Source organism: Theropithecus gelada, chromosome 1 (genome assembly GCF_003255815.1).
Source record: "Theropithecus gelada isolate Dixy chromosome 1, Tgel_1.0, whole genome shotgun sequence".
Classification (NCBI taxonomy): domain Eukaryota; kingdom Metazoa; phylum Chordata; class Mammalia; order Primates; family Cercopithecidae; genus Theropithecus; species Theropithecus gelada.
Genome location: NC_037668.1, coordinates 79,323,542 through 79,347,989, shown reverse-complemented (window position 1 = coordinate 79,347,989; position 24,448 = coordinate 79,323,542). Strand labels below are relative to the sequence as shown.

General features: G+C 37.0%; 1 protein-coding gene and 1 pseudogene across 1 annotated transcript in view; one reads left to right on the top strand and one right to left on the bottom strand.

The window, feature by feature from the left end:
• Positions 1 to 24,448, top strand: part of EPS15 (epidermal growth factor receptor pathway substrate 15) — a 162,046-nt gene that overhangs the window by 47,656 nt on the left and 89,942 nt on the right. Inside the window, exons 3-8 of the mRNA XM_025397201.1 lie at positions 1,106 to 1,195; positions 2,316 to 2,363; positions 5,583 to 5,678; positions 9,141 to 9,206; positions 11,930 to 12,055; positions 14,556 to 14,615. Coding sequence (XP_025252986.1) covers positions 1,106 to 1,195; positions 2,316 to 2,363; positions 5,583 to 5,678; positions 9,141 to 9,206; positions 11,930 to 12,055; positions 14,556 to 14,615 — 486 coding nt within the window. The remainder of the gene's footprint in view (positions 1 to 1,105; positions 1,196 to 2,315; positions 2,364 to 5,582; positions 5,679 to 9,140; positions 9,207 to 11,929; positions 12,056 to 14,555; positions 14,616 to 24,448) is intronic.
• LOC112631748 lies at positions 10,366 to 10,786 on the bottom strand (annotated as a pseudogene).

Below are 24,448 nucleotides of genomic sequence, written 5' to 3'. Positions count from 1 at the left end.
TTGAACGATGTTTCCCCTGAATGCTTCTATATTTAATAGGTTATGTTGGGTATGGATATTTGTTTTCCATGCTGATCAGGAAGCAGGCAAAGAAAAGGAGTTCTGGAGAATTCTACAGGCAGGTTTCCCAACCCTTCTACTTCCCCTTATTCCAGATTTGAAGGATTAGGCCATGTTTTTCTTTGCCGAGTGCTTGATTTTTCCCATGTTCTACCACTTGAAAGAAAGGTTTTCCATTTTGCTTCTTTGCTAGGATTGGACTGTCCAGAATGCTTTGTACAGTATATGTTTACAGTAAACTTAATCTTTTAACTGAACTGGAAAAACATATCTCACAAGTATACTAGTATCCTGTTACCTTTCCCATGACTTTTTAAAATGTACTTTTTATTTTTACAAATGGAACTTTAGGAAATCTTTACAAAAATGAGGTGTTTTTTTTTTTTTTTCCCCTGTTTTTTGTTTTTTGGTTTTTTTCTGTTCTTGTGACCTCATTCTGTCTTAAAGGAAAGTCCCCGGTTAGTTAAAATGATATGTTCCCTAATATGTTTTAGGAACTTAACAGCTTTAAAAATGTTTCTTCAAGTTTGTTATGGAATCACTGCTGGTTTTAGAGCTGCTGTTGCTTTGATTTGTTTTAAAGTGCTGCAGTTCCTAAGAGTAGGTATAAAAGTGAAAGTTGATTATTGAAAGATGTTTGAAGAGGCACGTGTAACATGTGCAACTATTCCTATTTGTCAAAAGACCTCTGTAGGAAGTGCTTCCCTTTTCTTCCTAGTGCCATTTAATTGGAATTTAAATGATAGCTATAGAAGATATGTGTTGATGTTACAACTCCACGAATTTGCTTTGACATCCTCTGAGCTTCACTTTTCTCATTTGTATAGTAGGGCATGATTAAAAAAACACTTGTAAATTTCTAGTGCTGTCTATATAGTACTCTACTCATATGTCTCTCCACATACTCTTTGACCCATGGTAGTCAAAGGATTCTTGTTCCTTTATGCAAAAGCCAGGTCCCAAATCACAGGGATGGAAGGCAGGTAAATGGTGATAATTTTGCCTTTGTATTTTGTTGTTAACTTATGGATTTGTATCTTTTCAGGTTGATACAGGCAATACTGGAAGGGTGTTTGCTTCTGATGCTGCTGCTTTCCTGAAAAAATCAGGGCTTCCAGACTTGATACTTGGAAAGGTAGTGTTTGTTCATTATAACTAGATTATGAGTTTGTAAGGAATATGTAGTATAGATGAACTGGATTCAAATTTAGAAAGACACCATCAAGAAATTTAGAAGTTAGAACCCAGTCATAGAAACCATTTTAATAATAGGATGAAGGGAATTTGTAGCGTAGTGATTTACCCTCTTGAAAAGTAAGGTGTTTTTCAGATTTTTAGAAACAAACTACTTTTTAATAGGATAAAATGAGGAAGTAATAAGGACATTTGGTGGGGAGAAACAGTGAAGACTGGGAATCTTGCCACACACTCAAACTTGGCTCTATCCGTACTTCCTCTGTTATAACTGTCTCTGTTTAATGTGTGGTGAATAGAGTGGGGGATGAGAGGCTTTAAAAAGAGCACAAAGAGATGGAAAGCCCCTCTCCTGTCTACTCCTTATACATGATATTGATATATATTCAAAATCCTGAAAAATAATCACTATTAATAATTTAATTATTCACAAATAAACATTAATCATCTCAACTTGCACATAGAAAAGAATATCTTAAGGATCCAAAATCAAGAATAGTATGTACATTCTAGTAGAAAGAGCATTGGTGTCAGAGTTAGAACTTGGATTAGTGAAAAAGGCATGTGACTGGAAGTTAGAACTTAGGTTTCACTTCTTTCCCTGGTGACTTAAATGTTCTTGAGCCAAGTCACTTACTCTTATTGGGCCGTAGTATCTTTGTGAAGGGTTGCACTAAATCAGGGGTGCCCAATCTTTTGACTTCCCTGGGCCACATTGAAAGAAGAATTGTCTTGGGCCACACATAAAATACATTAACACTAATAATAGCTGATGAGCAACAACAACAACAAAAAATCATTTAAAAACCCTCTTAATTTATTAAAGAAAGTTTATGAATTTGTGTTGGGCCACGTTCAAAGCTGTCTTGGGCTGCATGTGGCCTGTGGGCTGCAAGTTGGACAAGCTTGCACTAAATAATCTTTAAGATTTCTTTCTACTCTTAATTCTATGATTCTTGTATCTGATTACCAGAGAGCATGAGGTTGTAAATAGCAGAGATTTCATTTATCATTCAGATGACTTTTAAAATATACATTGATATTTTCCCCCTAAATTTCAGATTTGGGATTTAGCCGACACAGATGGCAAAGGTATCCTGAACAAACAAGTAAGTTTCAGATATTCATATGATTTTTTTTTTTTTTGAGTGATTCAAAATAAAAAATAGCCAGCAGGGGTTTTTTGTATTTTGAAGCTAAGAATTGGTTTTTACCAGCATTAGGGTTTTGCCTAGGGCAAGTGTGTAACAATGAAAGTATTTCCAGTCACTAGTTGTTAATAGAAGTCTTAATAGTTAGTGTTAGTTTGGTGACATTGTTCTCCTGGAGTTTATTTTTCTGTCTTTCAGAGAGACTTTGCTCTTTAATTAATTTTCCTAGTTACATAGTGTTATAGTAAAAGTAAATGTTACTAAGTAAGTGTTAAGATGGTATTGTCTAGTAGATTTGAAGATTTGAAAGGAAGCTCTTGGTTAGTCACATGTGAGATGTGAGTATTCTTGTCTAGGTCTTACCCCTGATATATAAACCAAAAAATGGTTTATAAACCAGAATTAAATTCTTGACCAGAAAACATAAAAGTGGTTATGTCCAAGGGTGTTGAATACCATCAGTGTACTCTGAAGTTCTGATTGTTGGGGATGGATTTCAGAGTTGTATAAGGATTGAATTCCAAGTTTGCTCAGTGCCGCTACTCAAAGTTAGGCCTCCTCCCCACCCCCAGCATAGCTGAAGCAGGATCAAAGCCAGATATTGGAGAAATTTGATGAGAGGGTCAGAATATCCAGTCTTTTAATTAAGATTTCAGGGCTAGATTGTAGTCCCCATTCGAGTCTCTGTGTAGAAGGGCTACTTGGTATATTGGAGGCATAGGAAAACAAAATTCGTATGGGCCCACCTAGGTGCCATGTACTCAGTCAGCAAATATTTGTTGAGTACCTATGATGAACCAGGTTTTAGAAATATAGAGGTTAACATGATAGATGTGGTCACTGTCTTAAGGTTTTACAGTGAAATAAGTTTTTTACTTATAATTCTTGGAGTTTGGATATTGAGTTTGAGTTGCCTTATTACTTCCAGGTGGCTGGATTTATGAGTCTGCAGTTAAACTTTGAATTTCCATTGGAGGCATAGTTTTTTGTTTTGTTTTGTTTTGTTTTGTTTGAGACAGAGCCTTGCTCTGTCACCTAGGCTGGAGTACAGTGGCGTGATCTTGGCTCACTGCAACCTCTGCCTCCAGGATTCAAGTGATTCTCCCATCTCAGCCTCCTGAGTAGCTGGGATTACAGGCATATGCCTCCGCACCCGGCTATTTTTTTGTATTTTTAGTAGAGATGGGGTTTCACTATATTGGCCAGGCAAGTCTTAAACTCCTGACCTCGAGTGATCCACCTACCTTGGCCTCCCAAAGTGCTGGGATTGCAGGTATAAGCCACCTGCCTGGCACGGATTTTTAAGTTAGCATATGAATGAAAGAAAAGAAACCAATACTTAATGAATTTCCATGTGACAAAAATGACACTAGGCACTTTCCTCCTGCAGCATGGTTTTTATTTTGTTGCTCATAATACATTGCAAGGTAGGTATTAGCCCCCCTTTTATGGAAGGGTTTTAGCTTGCCCATGGCCTCACAACTATAAGTAGCAGAACTAGAATTTAATGGAAAATTATTTCACTTCATAGCCCATCCATACTGTGGTAATAGACTTGATTACTTAAGAGTAATTGAATCTCAAATAGAGTGAGAAAAGAAAGAGGGTCGTGTTAGAATACTTAGAATACCAGCAGTTAGAGAAGACATTGACTCCAACAGAAGAGACTTGAAAGGTCAGAAGAGACCTGGGAGGGATTTGTGAAGCTGTTTGGTGGAGGAGAGCTTCCAGGAGGATACTTTCCCAGGCTGCAGAGAGAATAATCAGGATGAGGCTTTTGTTTGTTTGTTTGTTTTAGGGCTCTTTGGTAGCTGGGAAATTATTTGTGACATAGGCGGTAGTTTTTCTAGCTAATCATAGGAGTTGAAGTCAGATTGTGCAGAAGGTTGTGGAATGAATGAGAAGAAAAGGGGATATCTTGAAATAGCATTTTTTCAAGACTTGAGTGAAGATTGCGCAGAAGGTTGTGGAATGAATGAGAAGAAAAGGGGATATCTTGAAATAGCATTTTTTCAAGACTTGAGTGAAGGCAAGGGATTGTAAAAAGCAGACAATCTGCAAGGTGGTAAGAATGGGTTATGAATTGGGTATGAAGGGTGTAGGGGAGAGTACGGGATTTGAGAAAAGTAGGAAGGGTTGATTACATCAGCAACTATACTAGGGTACTGACAGGTTGGACAAATTGTAACTGGAGTAAAGACTTTTGTTATCATGTCTATTCCCAGACACTAACTCAGAACAGCTGAAAACCAGTTGCTTCAGCTTCTTTGCATTTATTTATTAAGTTTTGGACTAAGACTTCAACTGCTAAAAATCCAAGGACTTTTGGGAGAGATTTATAAGTATTTTGAAGTTAAACTGTTACGTAATTTTTTTTGATGTTGCACAGTTATTTTCTGTAGTTTTTCTGGAATCACAGTGATTAAGTCATTTGAATTACTATCCCAGTTTCAAAATTTATAATCTCATAATCCAGAGATGACTTTTCATAACATTTTAGGTATTATTTTCTTCTGGGCTTTTTCTCTAATTCTTTTTTTCTCATTTAAATGATAAAATACATCTCTTAATATCATTAAATATTATTTGTATTTTTTTGGTTTGTCTGTTTTTTTTGAAACAGAGTCTCGCTCTGTCACCCAGGCTGGAGTGCAGTGGTGCGATCTCAGCTCACCGCAACCTCTGCCTTCCAGGTTCAAGTGATTCTCCTGCCTCAGCCTCCTGAGTAGCTGGGTCTACCGGTGCATGCCACCACACCTGGCTAATTTTTGTGTTTTTAGTAGAGACGGGGTTTCTCCGGGTTGGCCAGGCTGGTCTCGTACTCCTGACCTCAAGTGATCTGCCCACCTCGGCCTCCCAAAGTGCTGAGCTTACTACAGGTGTGAGCCACTGTGCCTGGCCCTAAGTATTATTTAAAACATTAGTATTCTGTATGGTTTCCACTATCTGTATGTATTTTCCCATTTATATTATTAATAATGATTCATAAATATTAGGAACATCTTTGTAATGGGATTTTTCTGCAAGATATTTTTGAAGCAAATATGCTACTTGTTGCTACATAAGACCTCTGTAGTAATTAAGAATTGTTTTATATTTTTAGATTGTACGTATGTGTGCAGGTAGGTAGGTAGGTAGAGGGAGAATGCTCTTAACATTCATACTTTTCTTTCTTAGGAATTCTTTGTTGCTTTGCGTCTTGTAGCATGTGCCCAGAATGGATTGGAAGTTTCACTAAGTAGTTTGAACCTGGCTGTTCCTCCACCAAGATTTGTAAGAAATGCTTTTAGATTTAAATTGTATTTAATTTTTATGACACCACGTTATTTGAGAATTAAAAGTAATATATTAAAAGGAATTTTACCTTAGGCCATTTTACTCAGCTACTTGACTTTTTTTCCCCTATTGGCTACTGCTGTTTTTAGTTAATTTCTTGTGTATCCTTCCAGAGTTATTATATGTATATGTAAAAAAATATAGGCTGGGCGAGGTGGCTCATGCCTGTAATCCCAACACTTTGGGAGGTAGAAGTGGGAGGATCACTTGAGCCCAGGAGTTCAAGACTAGCTGGAAAACAAAGTGAGACCCCATCTCTACAAAAAAATCTAAAGTTTATCCAAGTGTGTTGGTGTGCACGTCTGGTCCCAGCTACTTGGGAGGCTGAGATGGGAGAGTCATTTGAGCCTGGGAGTTCAAGGCTGCAGTGAGCTATGATCACACTGTTGCTCTCCAGCCTGGTTGATGGCTCAAGACACTGTCTTAAAAAAAAAAAAAGAAAAGAAACATAAATACTTATTTTCTTATTTTACGTTAATTGTAGCATGCTATATATTAATGGTCCCCAACCTTTTTTGCACCAGGGACCTGCTTTATGGAAGACAATTTTTCCATGGACCTGGGAGGGATGGATGGTTTCAGAATGAAACTGTTCCACATCATCAGGCATTAGATTCTTATAAGTAGCGTGCGACCTAGATCCCTCACATGCGCAGTTCACAATAGGGTTCGTGCTCCTATGAGAATCTAATGCTGCTGCTGATCTGACAGGAGTTGGAGCTCAGGCCATAATGCTTGCCCGCCAGCTGCTCACCTGCTGCTGTACAGCTCAGTTCCTAACAGGCCATGGACGGGTACCAGTTTGTGGCCCGGGGATTTGGGGACTCCTGCTATACACATAATTCTATACCTTTTATAAGTAGCTTATTAAGTTTTAGAGGTATTTATATATAATTACATAGAAGCTTCCACTTTGTTTTTTATAGCTGTGTAGTATTTCTTTGCTTGTGTTTATGATTAACTTTCTATTGATAGACTTTTAGGTTATTTTGAATCTTTCATTATAAAAAAAATGCTGCAGTGAATAATAACCTTGGACATATGTTATTTTGCATGTGCAGGAATGTATTTATATGTGTTAATTCCCAAAAGTAGAAATGCTGTTCAAAAGTTTTTGCCTTTGTAATTTCTATGTATTTTGTCAACTTGCTTTCAGTAGTTCACCCTCCCTCCAGCAATTGTTTGAGTGCCTATTGCTATACACTTTGGCTGGCATACTTTGGTTAAACTTTTAGATCTTTGTCAGTTTGATAAGTGACAGTATGTAATTTTAAATTTATCCTTTTGGTTTTATGGAGTGAGGTTGAATAGCTTTTCTTGTGCTAATAATAGCTTTCTTATAAGCTTTTCTTATGTTTACATTGCCTTTATGTGAATGTCTGTTTATACCTTTTGCCCATTTTTCTTGGTTGTTGCTCTTTTATTTATTGAATTCTAGGGCCTGTTTAATTATTAGGACATTAACTCTTTGTATGAGTTGCAAGTCTTTTTTTCCTATTATGTCATTTGTCTTTTTTTTTTTTTTTTTTTAAGAAACAGGATCTTGCTATGTTGCCCAAGCTAACCTTGAATTCCTGGGCACAAGTGGTACTTCTGCCTTAGCCTCCCAAATAGCTGGGACAATTGGCATGTACTACTGAGCCTGGCTTATTATTGTCTTTTGTGTACAGGTTAAAAATTTTTATTTTTTATTTTTTACATTTAAGTTAGTATTGATGTAGGATGTGAGTGCATATTCTATTTGTTTTTGTTTTGTTTTGTTTTGTTTTGTTTTGTTTTTTGAGACAGTTTCGCTCTTGTCACCCAGGCTGGAGTGTAGTAGTGCAATCTCGGCTCTCTGCAATCTCCACCTCCTGGGTTCAAGCGATTCTCCTGCCTTAGCCTCCTGAGTAGCTGGGTTTACAAGCACCCACCACCACATCTGGCTAATTTTTTTTTTTTGGTAGAGACGGTATTTCACCATGTTGGTCAGGCTGGTCTTGAACTCCTGACCTCAGGTGATCTGCCCACCTTGGCCTCCCAAAGTTCTGGGATTACAGACGTGAGCCACCACGTCTAGCCTAGATTCAATTTTATATTTTTTCAGGATGGCTACCCTACAGAAAGTATAGTCAATACAGTTTATTAAATAATCCATCCTTCACTTCCTGTCTCTTCATTCCCTTTGAAATGCCACCTCAATTGTGTGCTAAATTCTCATACGTATTTTGATTGCTTACTGGATATTTTTTGTTCTTACCTGTTATCTATTTATCCGTACCATATGCTGATGTTACATTGTTTTAATTATCACATTTGGTGACATGTTTTTTAAATCTAGTATGCCTAGTTCTCCCCACCTCACTCCTTTTTTTCCCCAGGTATTTTATGGCTCCTCTTGCTTGTTTTTTGTTTTTTTAAATTTTAAGAGATGGCCTCATTCTGTTGCCTAGGCTGGAATATGGTGCTGCGATCATAGCTCACTGTTACCTTGAACTCCTGGGCTCAAGTGATCCTCCCAGTAACTAGTTGCTTGTTTTTAAACTCAACATTTTAAAAGTTTTTGGTCTGCATACTAAGAATTTAATTCTACTAAGGTTAGAGAATTTCTCCACTTTTATGTTTAGGCATGTAGTCAGAAGGTTAATTTAGGGATTTGTTGCCTACCTGCATTATAGTCATACATGGCTTAACAACAGGGATACATTCTGAGAGATGCATCATTAGGCAATTTCATCATTGTGCAAACATCAGAGTGTACAAACCTAGATAGTATAGCCTACAGCATACCTGGGCTACATGATATATAGCCTGCTGCTCCTAGCCTAGGAACTAACACAGCACTGAATACCACACTGTACTGAATACTGTAGGCAGTTGTAACATGATGGTATTTATGTATTTAAACAGAAAAGGGGCTGGGCACGGTGGCTCACACCTGTAATCTCAGCACTTTGGGAGGCTGAGGCAGGTGGATCACCTGAGGTCAGGAGTTCAAGACCAGCCTGGCCAACATGGTGAAACCCCATCTCAACTAAAAATACAAAAATTAGCCGGTTGTGGTGGTGCATTCCTGTAGTCTCAGCTACTCGGAGGCTGAGGCAGGAGAATTGCTTGAACGCGGGAGACGGAGGTTGCAGTGAGCCGAAATCGCGCCACTGCACTCCAGCCTGGGTGACAGCAAGACTCCATCTCAAAAACAAAACAAAAGGAACACCAGAAAAGGTACAGTAAAAATACGGTATTATAATCACTTTGTCTCATTGTTACTTAGATGGTCTGGTAAATGTAAAATAGTGTCCTATGTGCATTGAGATCTAGCATTTTGTATGAATATATTTAAATCCAAAAACCATTTTTTATTCATTGCTTCTTGATGTGAGAATTTCAGTTCTTCTTGTGCTTTGCTTTCCTCTGTAGCATGATACCAGTAGTCCTTTGCTAATCAGTGGAACCTCTGCAGCTGAGCTCCCATGGGCTGTAAAAGTAAGTAAACTTTGTAACTGTTCTCTCACCCCTTCACTGCTTCCTATCCACTCTCTCTCTACCTCTGAAATATATTGCTATCTGCATTAGACTTTCATATATATGTTTAAGGAAAGGTAGGGGAGATGATGTTACTGGTGTTTCTGAGGAATCTTTCGGCTCTGTCAGTTGTTTTGTGACAGTATTGATCTAATCGTGTATCTGTTATAATGTAAAGAAAAATGGTGATGTCATAATCCTATATTAACTAAAATATTTGATTAAAAGATAGTTTACCCCACTGGTATTATTTCTTACTTGAAAATTCTGGTTAACTATGTATTTTCTATATGACTCTAAAACAAATAATTCTTTTTTTTTTTTAGGCATTTTTTTCTTTTTTATTTCTGTACAATTAAAATAAAATAAGCATTAGTACGATTTTTACAAATATTATTTTAATGAAGCTGGTACAGACAATGTCCATTTAAAACCCATATCCCAGGCCAAAAAGTACAAATAAAATCAAAAAGAGCAGTGTTCTGTTGTATTCATTTCTGCATGTATAGGTTTATTAATTGCTAATGAAAATTAGAACTTTCTGGGATCTTCTGACAAGATTTTAAAAAAATCTTAAAATGCCTTTTCTTCAGTGAAGCCATCTTTGGAGTTAGTCATTACTCTCACCTTGTCTGTCATCTTGACTTCAACCTGATATTCCTCTTCTTTAGTCCAGACCCTCAAATTTTAAAAGTAGCTTCAAGTTAAGGAAAGATCATTTTTCCACAGTTCAGTTCTCTGAAAAACTTCCATCTCCCACTGAAAGTCACAGTCCAGGAGTGAAGCAATCACATGCTAGAACATCAGGGCCAATTGGAAAGTCGTTATGAACACTTGCGTTGGTCGATCTTATTTATCACCACAAGCCTGAAAATGCAATGTCCCGAAAAAGGTGGCCTCTCTGTGCACACGTAATTTTTAAAAAGGAGAGGGTAGTATGAAGGGGACTGAGGCTTGACCACCCAAAATCAGCACAATGGAAACAAACAATAATGAATAATGAGCACTATAATTCAAATTACCAGATGTTTCAAAGAGATGGGGTGCCAGTTTTCAATTCCGTTTTGAACACCATGTTACAAAAGAACTATTTTTAAAAATAAAAAAGGATTGAGGGAAAAGAAAAAAATAAAAAGAATATCTAAACTGTTGAATGACCCCCCGTTTGTTCCTGATAAACTTCAATCACATCTTCTTCCTCCATTCCCAGTTCTTTTGGAGTATGATTATCAGCAATTCTCTGACCCTCAAAGGAGATACCTGATTGAATTCATTGGAACGCCCTGTCTTTGACAATATGATTCTAAGAGTTTCTTGAGATGTGTTGTCATTTTCACTTTGAAGTGAATCTCACTGCTATCCTGTCCAATGACTTTGAGTTTAATATATTCACCTTCCTTCTTATCTCCCAAGTCCTCAGTTGAAGGTTTTGCCTCCTGGTCAGACATGATGACAGTAGCTTCACCCGGGGGTCTCCGCACAGCAGCGGCCTTGACTAGGCAGAACCTCGCTCTGGGGTTTACAAATCCGTCTCCCTTCCCCACAGCACAACACCTTAACAAACAATTCTTTATGAAATCTTTTTAGAAATAGGTATTTTGCATTATAATTTTTCAGAGCCAAATCATATCGTACTAGATTTTTAAAACTTGTAATCTGAAAATGCTTATACTATAGCAGATCAAATGAGCTTTGATAAATGTGTACAGTTTTTTTGAAAACCATTTTTATTTGTATGTCTTTGTATGCTGTGGACTGTGCACTAAGTTTTAAAAGTGTGGGAATATGGCCTTGACTGGGCAAATAATGAAGAATAGTTTTTCATGTTATTCAAATAACTTAAAATTTTAGGAGATATCTTGTTATTGACAAGAAAAAGAAATATTGCTTTGGGAAAAATGGAGAAATCTTGATGTTTACTCCTGTAGTAATTATTTTATTTTTAAAAATTTATTTGTGGCTCACGCCTGTAATCCCAGCACTTTGGGAGACTGAGGTGGGCAGATCATGAGGTCAGGAGTTCAAGACTAGCCTGGCCAATGTAGTGAAACCCCATCTCTGCTAAAAGTACAAGAAAATTAGCTGGGCATGGTGGCAGGCGCCTGTAATCCCAGCTTCTCAGTAGCCTGAGGCAGGAGAATCGCTTGAACCCGGGAGGTGGAGGCTACAGTGAGCCGAGATAGCGCCACTGCGCTCCAGCCTGGGTAACAGTACGAGACTCCTTTTAAAAAAAATTTTTTTTTAAATTTATTTGAACTGTACCTCATATCATCTTTAGAGAGTCATGGAATGTCACTAATTAGCTGTGTGTTCTTATAAAAGTTACTTTTTTGCTGTTGGTCTATTTAAGTGAGAGGGTTGGACTAGATGTTTTTCAAAGCCCTTCTACCTCTGAAATATTTTGATTCTAACCCAATAGTTGGAAAATAAAGATGGAGTTCCAGCTACAAAAACAATGGGCAACACTAGACTCTTGGGTAAAGTCACTTTGAAATTACTGTTTCCTGTGTATTTTTTTCTTGCATATCTTTACAATGAATATTGTATTTTGATGAAAGTGAAAAATGTTTTCTGAAAGATAGTTTAAAAACATATGTAGTCTATTCTTTAAGGACTTGGTTTTTATAACTGTAGTTAAATCCTTTTCTCTATTAGTTAACTTGTGATTTTGTTTTTTATTGTAGCATGAAGATAAGGCCAAATATGATGCAATTTTTGATAGTTTAAGCCCAGTGAATGGATTTTTATCTGGTGATAAAGTGAAACCAGTGTTGCTCAACTCTAAGTTACCTGTGGATATCCTTGGAAGAGTAAGATATTATTTACTCCTAAATTTAATTTTTATGTGTTTTAATTTTATATCTATAATACTAGGAGCATGTATAGCTCTTTGTTAAAAATGTACAAATCTTATTTTAAAGTTGTATCATTACAGGATTTTTTGTTTTCTGACTTAATATATAAAATTATTGCCAGCTTATTTCTGTATTTGGTTATTCCCTGTAAAAATGAGTGGTTGAAATTAATTACATATGTAAGCCCCTTAAGTAGGTCCTTTTTTAGTTTGTGCTGTATACTCTTGCCCTTCTATTTGCTTGAGTTAATTTCTAGAGACCATCAGTATTTTATGTCTGCCATTTACTCTGTGGCTGTATCATGGTGTCTTGTTGTAAGGAATAGTTTTATCTCTGAAACCGTAAATTCCACTCTGTAACTTGTACTTCCGTCTTTATAGAGCTCTTTTCCAGAAACTTGCAAGACTAATTCTTTGACCGGTTTTACTAAGACCTTTAAATCTGACTTCTTGGCTGGGCACGGTGGCTCACGTCTGTAATCCCAGCACTTTGGGAGGCTGAGGCGAGCAGATCATGAGGTCAGGAGTTCGAGACCAACCTGGCCAATATGGAGAAACCCCGTCTCTACTAAAAATACAAAAATTAGCCGAGCATGGTGGCGCGCAGTCTATAGTCCCAGCTACTCAGGAGCTGAGGCAGAAGAATCACGTGAACCCAGGAGGCGGCGGTTGCAGTGAACTGAGATCACACCACTGTACTCCAGCCTGGCGACAAGCGAGACTCTGTCTCAAAAAAATAAAAGAAAAAAATCTGACTTTTTTACTTTTCCCGTTTTTTCAGTTTTTTTAGTGATAAATATACATATGAAATTTAATATCTTAACCAATTTTAAGTGTACAATTCAGTGGTATTAACTACATTTCCATTATTATGCAACTATCCCCAATATCCCTCGCCATGAATTATTTTCCTCCTGTAAAAGTAAAAGTTTATTCCCCTGTCTTTTGGTCTACAGCTTCATGTCTATCCTTAGCCCCCTTTGCCATGTTATTTTTCTGTCTCTCCTGCCTGATGAAAAAGCGTGAAGTAAGTTATCTGCCTTCTCTGGTGCATGTGGACTACTGAGCAGGTGTAGTAAGATTGGTGTTGCTGTAAATTTATCTTTACCAGCTTCAGCTGGGCTTCTCTGTACTGCCAGTCACTCTTGTACTGTTTCCACAGTGATTTCTCCATAATCCTCTGCATATTTCAAACCTTATCTACTCTCTTTATATCTCTTGCCCTTTCTTTATTTTTTATTTTTTAAAATTTTTTTTGAGACAGAGTTTAGCGTTTGTTGCCCAGGTTGGAGTGCAATGGAGTGATCTTGGCTCACCACAACCTCTGCCTCCCGGGTTCAAGCAATTCTCCTGCCTCAGCCTCCTGAGTAGCTGGGATTACAGGCATGTGCCACCACACCCAGCTAATTTTTATGTTTGTAGTAGAGGTGGAGTTTCTCCATGTTATTCAGGCTGGTCTTGAACTCCCGACCTCAGGTGATCCACCCGCCTCAGCCTCCCAAAACGTTGAGATTACAGGTGTGAGCCACCGCACCCGGCTGCCCTTTCTTTAATTCCCTGCTTCAGCAGGTTACATAGGGTCAAATCCTGGCTGCACCACTTCTTAGCTGTGTGACCTTGGGCAAGTCATTAGAAAGCCATGTCTAAGTTTTCTAATCTTTAAAAGGGACATAATTCTCAGCTTATAGAATTGTAGGGATTGAATGTGATAATGTATGTTAAGTCCTACTTTTTACCATGATTGCTACATACTCTTTGAATGCTAGCTGCTATGATGATGACAACCACCATATCACCATATTAGTACTACTACTGGATCGATGTTATATAGATTTTAGGTGCTCAATAAATACTGATTTAAACGCCATTTTTTAGTATTGTTTCCCACTATTTCTCCCCTGTGTGATTAGTGTGGAATTTCTAAACTATAAATACACTGTTGTTATTACTTAAACGTAACTTTTTAGTAGCTTTCCATTGCACTTAGAATAAAGCCCAAACTCCTTTCAAGGCAATTATGACCAGACACTTGCTTATCTCTAGCTCTACTTTTAACTCTCAACAGTATCCTTTTTTTTTTTTTTTGAAGAAACAGGGTCTAGCTCTGTTGCCCAGGCTGGAGTGCAGTGGCATATCATAGTTCACTGCAGTCTTGATCTCCTGGGCTTAAGGGATCCTCCTACTTCAGCCTCCTGAGTAGCTTGGACTACAGGTGCATGCCACCATGCCAGCTAATTTTTTTATTTTTATCTTTTGTAAAGACAGGATCTCTTTATGTTTCCTAGGCTGTTTCACACTCCTGGGCTCAAGTGATCCTCCTGCCTTGGCCTCCCAAAGTGCTGGGAGGCCATATGGGCATAAGCCACCATGCCTAACTAGTATACTTTCTTTCCCTGCCCTCAAGTAGCACATGAACTGAAAGAACATTAATCTTTTTCAATTCTCCTCTTTTTAAGGTTTGGGAGTTGAGTGATATTGACCATGATGGAATGCTTGACAGAGATGAGTTTGCAGTTGTAAGTAATCTAATGCTCTCAACATCTTCACTATCTTAATGATTTTCTCACGTGCAAATTTCCTCTTTTAGTTCATCCTTAGAGGAAATCTATATTCCCATCAGGGTCTCGAACTCCTGACCTCAAGTGATCTGCCCACCTCAGCCTCCCAGAGTGCTGGGATTACAGGCATGAAACCACTGTGCCCGACTGGTTGAACATTCTTACATAGAATTTATTTTCTAAACAAATGGGTAACAGAAAATGTGTGGTTTGCCATCTTCATTTTATTTGGCTTTAAGGTACACAGGAACATATACTTTGTGTAATTACTGTAAAGTAATCTTTTGTATCACAACCTGAACAGGTATCTTAGCACCTGCTTCTATTATGGAATAATTTTGCTTCAAATGTATCCCCCATATTTCACATTTCCTTTTATTTCATTGAAAAGAAACATGAATAACACTTGAGTTTCACTTCATTTGTGAAAGCAGAAAAGTTTTGACATTTTATCTGAAGACATGTCATCTTAGTAATTGAATAGTTAATTCCAAATAGGATTGTATTCACCTCTTCCTTAAAGGTTTGATAAAACTTTGCTGTGAATTCATCAGTGGTAAATTTCTAATTTCCCTTTTACTGTCAAATTTTCTTTTTATTTTGGTAAGGAATTGTTAATTTCTTTTACTTTCAAACTTGTTGCTACAAATTTGCGATATTCTCTTTTGTGGTTGTTCTCTTTATTCATGCCAAGTCTTGAGAATACTCTCACTTGTTTTTTTTTTACTTAATCTGATTTTGTCTAGTTTCTTGATCTGTTAGAAAAAACATCTTTTGAATTTACTTATCCTTTCTATTATGTTTTAACTTTTAAGTTAATGATGTTTAACTTTTAATTCCTTGTTATATTTTCTTATTCTTTTTATTTTAAATTTCTTGGAGATGAGTATTATGTTTCTTCAGTTCTCATTATCTATAATACTGAAATCATTTAAAGGATATATTTACCCTTGAATACAGGTTTAGCGAGATTCCATAGATATTGGTACAAAGTTTTCTTCTTTATACAGCTTTTTAGATAGTTTTTAGTTTTCTTTTGTTATCTGGTTAGGAATATGTTTCCTAATTTCAAAGTGGTTAAGTTTGGTTGGTTTTTGTTACTTTGATGTGTACTTTCAACTTGATTGGATTATAACTAGAAAAATGTAGTCTATAAAATGTCTAATTAAAAAAAATTAGTTAAGGCTTTCTTTGTTGCCAAGTTTATGACCTATTTTTACATATAGTCCATGGATTTGGCAGTATATCTGTTTGGAGGATATTAGAGTTTTATAAATTCATTATATCAAATTAATTTAATTTAATTTAATTTTTATTTTTTGAGATGGAGTCTTGCTCTGTCGCCCAGGATGCAGTATAGTGGCATAATCTTGTTTCACTGCAACCTCCACCTCCCAGGTTCAAGCGATTCTCCCGCCTTAACCTCCCAAGTAGCTGGGATTACAGAAGTGCACCACCACATCTGGCTAATTTTTGTATTTTTAGTAGTGACAGAGTTTCACCACATTGGCCAGGCTGGTCTTGAACTCCTGACCTCAGGTGATCCGCCCGCCTCAGCCTCCCAAAGTGCTGGGATTACAGACGTGAGCCACCACACTCAGCTTCAAATGTATTGATTATTTAGTTTCTCTTTGTCCTTCCTTTTCTTTTGTTTTTGGCCCTTCCTTAAATTTTCCTCATTTTCCACAAGAGCCAAATGAAATAGGCAGGATACATATTACATTTAAAAAATGCAGAAACAGAAACTTAAAGTGACTTGAATTCGTGGTCACAGGTCCCTAGTCTTTTTAATTTTAATTTGTGTAGTAGTTGGGAAATGATAAAGGATACTCCCTCGCAGTGGTGACAGACGTTATCTCAGCCGCATTTCAGGGTTTGAGCCATTGTTTGTGGGATGCTTTTGGGAATGGGGCCATATTGAAGAGATTTCTGTGATGATATACTTTGAAACATTGTCAAACTGTACACATAAACTTCTCATAAATTGTTTTTGTGGTAAGAATATTGGTGTAAAATCTTTGCAGTGGTATGATGTAATGAGGGAATTTTTTTCTCATAAAGACAAATTTTTTTTTTTTTTTTTTAAAGATAGAGTCTCACTCTGTCACTCAGGCTGGAATGCAGTGGTAGCATTTCGGCTCACTGCAGCCTCTGCCTCCTGGGTTCAAGCGATTCTTCCACCTTAGCCTCCTGAGGAGCTGGGATTACAGCCATGCACCACCACCCCCAGCTAATTTTTTGTATTTTTAGTGGAGACAGGGTTTCGCCATGTTTGCCTGACTGGTCTCAAACTCCTGATATTAGGTGATCCACTTGCCTCGGCCTCACAAAGTGCTGGGATTACAGGCATGAGCCACCTCTTCTGGCCCAAGACGAAAATAGAATAGATGGAGAATAGTACTGTCATCATTTGATAAATAGTAGTGTATGCTAAGGTAAATGAATAAACACAATTTATCTTATATGCCTGGAGCCTTTTCCCAGGCAACTGGCCTTTTTGGGGGAAAAAAAAAGGAAAAAAAAAACTTTATTAATAAAGAATAATTTTTGAATAATAAATACATTTGAATAATAAATTACTACCTTGAATTTTGTTTTAAATAGTAGACACCCCTTTATCTTCTCCTAGATTTGCTTGTTAACCATTTTGCACATTTGCTTTCTCCCTGTATCCATATTCTTCAGAATTTTTTCCTAGTTTTAAACTCTAGCTTGTGTGATCTTAATACTGCTTCTCCTGTTCCCTCTTTGTTTGAATTACCTGATATTTCTTATGTTTGTTGTGTATGTCTCTTGAAAATGGTAGATTTCTATATTTTAATGCTTTGCCTAATTAGTTTTTACAGTAACAGCACTTATATTGATTTGATTTTCCCTTCCTTACGTATTTATTTTACATATTTATTTTCTCTGTTTCTTACTGTTGCTTATTATCAAGTTGTGATTCATTCCCTTACCCCGCCTCCCAGTTAATGTGGAAATTTTGTTATAATGTCTTGTTTCATTAATAGTTAATACAGATTGAGCATCCCTAATCTGAAAACCCAAAATTCGAAATACTACAAAATCTGAAACTTTTGAGTACTGACATGACCCACAAAGTGGGAAATTCCACTCCTGGTCTCAGGTGATAAGTTGCAGTCAAAATTTTTGTTTCATGCACAAAATTGTTAAAAAGATTATATAAAATTATCTTAGGTTATATATATAAAGTTTATATGAAACATAAGTGAATTTCATGTTTAGACTTGGGTCCCATCCCCAAGATAGGATAATATTCCAAAATCTGGAAAAAAAAAAAAAAAGATAATATTCCAAAATCCGAAAAAATCCAAAACACTTTTGGTCCCAAGCATTTTGGATAAGGGATTCTCACCCTGTGCCCCATTTCCTGTACTTGAACTTATTTCTCCTATATTGAAAACAAGATTTTCAATCCTTACTCTAGCAAAATGAGTCCTTTAGATTATCTTTACTAATTTTCTTTCCCCCTCATGTTCTTTTCTTTTCTTCGTCTTTTTTCTTTTTTTGGGACGGAGTCTCGCTCTGTTGCCCAGGCTGGAGTGTAGTGCGCGATTGATCTCGGCTCAGTGCAAACTCCGCCTCCCAGGTTCACGCCATTCTCCTGCCTCAACCTCCCCAGTAGCAGGCACTGCCACCACGCCCTGCTATTTTTTTTTTTTGTATTTTTAGTAGAGACCAGGTTTCACCATGTTTGCCCGGGTGGTCTCGATCTCCTGACCTCGTGATCTGCCCGCCTCGGCTTCCCAAAGTGCTGCGATTACAGGCGTGAGCCACTGCGCCTGGCCCCGCCTCATGTTCTAATTCCAGAAGACCTTAGAACATGTTTTTGTGACTCAAATTCTAGATTCTGCTCAGTTAATTTCGTTCTTTTGGTTTTGGTATTTTTCTTCCAGTTTTGTTCAATATTAATAACTAGTATTCTTTTGGTTAGAATTCTTCAGATAAATCTTTTTTTATCCCTGTACTTTAATAAATAGAGCAACACAATTTGTACTTTTATTTAAAATTATAATTACTGCAAGATAGCCAGTGTAACTACAACTGCAAGTCATTGATTTGTTTTTATTTATTTATAAGCATCAATATTTTACAAAACTGAATTTTGAGAGCTGGTATCATTCTTCCTTGAAAATTGAAGTAACTAAAAAAATACTTTTGCAGTAGTGACATAGCTAAGATCTGAACATTTTAAAGTATCCTCTTAAATAATAAAATATAAAGATAATGTACTTATTTATATGATCAGTCCTTTTGGCCTATGGCACTTTATAGTCTGCCAGGATTTTGGTTTGTTGCAGTATAATACAAGTTTAGGTCTTATTTTACTAAATAATCAAAACTGAGTTGAACATAGGAATCTTTTTGTTCAAGACTTACCTGTAAAATTCTTGCCCATTCCCCCTTGGGTTAAATGCTTTTTGTTTGTTTGTTTTAAAGACCCCGTGTCTGCTTTGTGTTTAATTTTTTGAATGGGAAGAAATAAAAATGAAGTTAAAGAGAGACTCTAACTTGGTGGGTTGAATTTCAGTATAGATTTTTTTAAGAGTAACTTATTTCAGTAACCAAAACTTGATTGAACTTGAGTCTATGTTTAGACTTACTTTTAAAATTCTTAACCCGTTTCTTTTATTTTATAGTGTAAATGGGATTTTTGGTTTATCTTTTTATTTTATTTATTTATTTATTATTATACTTTAAGTTCTAGGGTACATGTGCACAGCATGCAGGTTTGTTACATATGTATACATGTGCCATGTTGGTGTGCTTGCACCCATTAACTCGTCGTTTACATTAGGTATATCTCCTAATGCTATCCCTCCCCCTACCCTCACCCCACAACAGGCCCTGGTGTGTGATGTTCCCCACCCTGTGTCCAAGTGTTCTCATTATTCAATTCCCACGTATGAGTGAGAACATGCGGTGTTTGGTTTTCTGTTTTGTGATAGTTTGCCAAGAATGATGGTTTCCAGCTGCATCGATGTCCCTACAAAGGACACGAACTCATCCTTTTTTATGGCTGCATAGTATTCCATGGTGTATACGTACCACATTTTCTTAATCCAGTCTGTCATTGGTGGACACTGGGGTTGGTTCCAACTCTTTGCTATTGTGAATAGTGCTGCAGTAAACATACGTGTGCATGTGTCTTTATAGCAGCATGATATATAATCCTTTGGGTATATACCAAGTAATGGGATGGCTGGGTCAAATGGTGTTTCTAGTTCTAGATCCTTGAGGAATCGCCACACTGTCTTCCTCAATGGTTGAACTAGTTTACACTCCCACCAACAGTGTAGAAGTGTTCCTATTTCTCCACATCCTCTCCAGCACCTGTTGTTTCCTGACTTTTTAATGATCGCCATTCTAACTGGTGTGAGATGGTAGCTCATTGTGGTTTTGATTTGCATTTCTCTGATGGCGAGTGATGGTGAGCATTTTTTCACGTGTCTGTTGGCTGCATAAATATCTTCTTTTGAGAAGTGTCTGTTCATATCCTTCAACCACTTTTTGATGGGGTTTTTTTTTTCTTGTAAATTTGTTTGAGTTCTTTGTAGGTTCTGGATATTAGCCCTTTGTCAGATGAGTAGATTGTAAAAATTTTCTCCCATCCTGTAGGTTGCCTGTTCACTCTGACGGTAGTTTCTTTTGCTGTGCAGAAGCTCTTTCGTTTAATTAGATCCCATTTGTTTATTTTGGCTTTTGTTGCCATTGCTTTTGGTGTTTTAGTCATGAAGTTCTTGCCCTTGCCTATGTCCTGAATGGTATTGCCTAGGTTTTATTCTAGGGTTTTTATGGTTTTAGGTCTAACATTTAAGTCTCTAATCCATCTTGAATTAATTTTTGTATAAGATGTAAGGAAGGGATCCAGTTTCAGCCTTCTACATATGGCTAGGCAGTTTTCCCAGCACCATTTATTAAATAGGGAATCCTTTCCCCATTTCTTGTTTTTGTCACGTTTATCAAAGATCAGATGGTTTTAGATGTGTGGTATTATTTCTGAGGGCTCTGTTCTGTTCCATTGGTCTGTATCTCTGTTTTGGTACCAGTACCATGCTGTTTTGGTTACTGTAGCCTTGTAGTATAGTTTGAAGTCAGGTAGCATGATGCCTCCAGCTTTGTTCTTTTGGCTTAGGATTGTCTTGGCAATGCCGGCTTTTTTTGGTTCCATATGAACTTTAAAGTAGTTTTTTCCAATTCTGTGAGGAAAGTCATTGGTAGCTTAATGGGGATGACATTGAATCTATAAATTACCTTAGGCAGTATGGCCATTTTAATGATACTGATTCTTCCTATCCATGAGTATGGAATGTTCTTACATTTGTTTGTGTCCTCTTTTATTTCATTGAGCAGTGGTTTGTAGTTCTCTTTGAAGAGGTCCTTCACATCCCTTGTAAGTTGGATTCCTAGGTATTTTATTCTCTTTGAAGCAACTGTGAATGGGAGTTCACTCATGATTTGGCTCTCTGTTTGTCTGTTATTGGTGTATAGAAATGCTTGTGATTTTTGCACATTGATTTTGTATCTTGAGACTTTGCTGAAGTTGCTTATCAGTTTAAGGAGATTTTGGGCTAAGACGATGGAGTTTTCTAAATATACAATCATGTCATCCGCAAACAGGGACAATTTGACTTCCTCTTTTCCTAATTGAATACCCTTTATTTCTTTCTCCTGCCTGACTGCCCTGGCCAGAACTTCCAACACTGTGTTGAATAGGAGTGGTGAGAGAGGGCATCCCTGTCTTGTGCCAGTTTGCAAAGGGAATGCTTCCAGTGTTTGCCCATTCGGTATGACATTGGCTGTGGGTTTGTCATAAATAGCTCTTATTATTTTGAGATACGTTCCATCAATACCGAATTTATTGAGAGTTTTTAGCATGAAGGGCTGTTGAATTTTGTCAAAGGCCTTTCTGCATCTATTGAGATAATCATGTGGTTTTTGTGTTTGGTTCTGTTTATATGCTGGATTATGTTTATTGACTTGCATATATTGAACCAGCCTTGCATCCCAGACACGAAGCCCACTTGATCATGGTGGATAAGCTTTTTGATGTGCTGCTGGATTCAGTTTGCCAGTGTTTTATTGAGGATTTTTGCATCGATGTTCATCAGAGATATTGGTCTAAAATTCTCTCTTTTTTTTGTTGTGTCTCTGCCAGGCTTTGGTATCAGAATGATGTTGGCCTCATAAAATGAGTTAGGGAGGATTCCCTCTTTTTCTATTGATTGGATAGTTACAGAAGGAATGGTACCAGCTCCTGCTTGTACCTCTGGTAGAATTCGGCTGTGAATCCATCTGATCCTGGACTTTTTTTGGTTAGTAGGCTGTTAATTATTGCCTCAATTTCAGAGCCTATTATTGGTCTATTCAAGGATTCAGCTTCTTCCTGGTTTAGTCTTGGCCGCCAGAGAGAAGGGTCAGGTTACCCACAAAGGGAAGCCCATCAGACTAACAGTGGATCTCTCGGCAGAAACTCTACAAGAGAGAAGGGAGTGGGGGCCAGTATTCAGCATTCTTAAAGAAAAGAATTTTCAACCCAGAATTTCATATCCAGCCAAACTAAGTTTCATAAGTGAAGGAGAAATAAAATCCTTTACAGACAAGCAAATGCTGAGAGATTTTGTCATCACCAGGCCTGCCCTACAAGAGCTCCTGAAGGAAGCAGTAAACATGGAAAGGAACAGCTGGTGCCAGCCACTGCAAAAACATGCCAAATGTAAAGACCATCAATACTAGGAAGAAACTGCATCAACTGATGAGTAAAATAACCAGCTAACATCACAATGACAGGATCAAATTCACATATAACAATATTACCCTTAAATGTAAATGGGCTAAATGCTCCAATTAAAAGACACAGATTGGATAAATTGGCAAATTGGATAGAGAGTCAAGACCCATCAGTGTGCTGTATTCAGGAGACCCATCTCACATACAGAGACACACATAGGCTCAAAATAAAGGGATGGAGGAAGATGTACCAAGCAAATAGAAAACAAAAAAAGGCAGGGGTTGCAATCCTAGTCTCTGATGAAACAGACTTTAAACCAACAAAAATCAAAAGAGACAAAGAAGACCATTACATAATGGTAAAGGGATCAATTCAACAAGAAGAGCTAACCTAAATATATGTGCACCCAATACAGGAGCACCCAGATTCATAAAGCAAGTCCTTAGAGACTTACAAAGAGACTTAGACTCTCACACAATAATAATGGGAGACTTTAACACCTCACTGTCAACATTAGACAGATCAACGAGACAGAAAGTTAACAAGGATATCCAGTAATTGAGCTCAGCTCTGCACCAAGCGGACCTAATAGACATCTACAGAACTCTCCACACTAAATCAATAGAATATACATTCTTCTCAGCACCACATCACACTCATTCCAAAATTGACCCCATAGTTGGAGGTAAAGCACCCTTCAGGAAATGTAAAAGAACAGAAATTATAACAAACTGTCTCTCAGACACAGTGCAATCAAATTAGAACTCAGGATTGAGAAACTCACTCAAAACCACTCAACTACATGGAAACTGAACAACCTGCTCCTGAATGACTACTGGATACATAACGAAATGAAAGCAGAAATAAAGATGTTCTTTGAAACCAATGAGAAATAGATACAACATACCAGAATCTGTGGGACACATTTAAAGCAGTGTGTGAAGGGAAATGTATAGCTCTAAATGCCCACAAGAGAAAGCAGGAAAGATCTAAAATTGACAACCTAATATCACAATTAAAAGAACTAGAGAAGCAAGAGCAAACACATTCAAAAGCTAGCAGAAGGCAAGAAATAACTAAGATTAGAGCATAACTGAAGGAGTTACAGACACAATAAACCCTTCAAAAAAAAATCAATGAATCCAGGAGTTGGTTTTTTGAAAAGATCAACAAAATTGATAGACCTCTAGGAAGACTAATAAAGAAGAAAAGAGAGAAGAATCAAATAGATGCAGTAAAAAATGGTAAAGGGGATATCACCACTGACACCACAGAAATACAAACGACCATCAGAGAATACTATAAACACCTCTACGCAAATAAACTAGAAAACCTGGAAGAAATGGATAAATTCCTGGACACACACATTCTCCCAAAGTTTATCTTTTTAATAAATGAAGTTAAAGATTCTAAACTGTATACAAACTTCTGTTGCCATGTGAACCTTTGATGAATGGCCGTTGTTTTTTTTCAAATGTAAATGCTTGTTCATATTCTCAGAAACCCAGTAGTTTAATTAAAAATCCAGAATCTAGAATATCTTTTAGTTTTTTTTGTTTTTTTGTTTTTTTTAAAAAAAGTAAATTTGTAAAAATTAGGCCTTGGCATGGCCATGGGTATTCTGGCCACAAGTGAAATGACTTCAGAGAGTTTTGTGTATGGGGAATGTATAATGTATATGTGTATGTACATACACAAAAAGTAGATTTAAAAAATCATATCTACCCACTTGAATCTGGATTTTAAAAATATCTGTGATTATGTATCAGTATTCTGTTTACTCATTGATGAATTACCTGACTAGATTGTAAGGATATTGGAAATATATTTCCCTGAGTTTAACTTCTGGCCCATTTGGCTTTGTAGAAAGTCTCTGATGGAGCACTAAGGTGACATTTTGTAAAAGGAGCAAATTTTTCTTTTTCTTTTCTTTCTCTCTCTTTCTTTCTTTCTTTCTTTCTTTCTTTCTTTCTTTCTTTCTTTCTTTCTTTTCTTTCTTTTCTTTCTTTCTTTCTTTCCTTTCTCTCTCTCTCTCTCT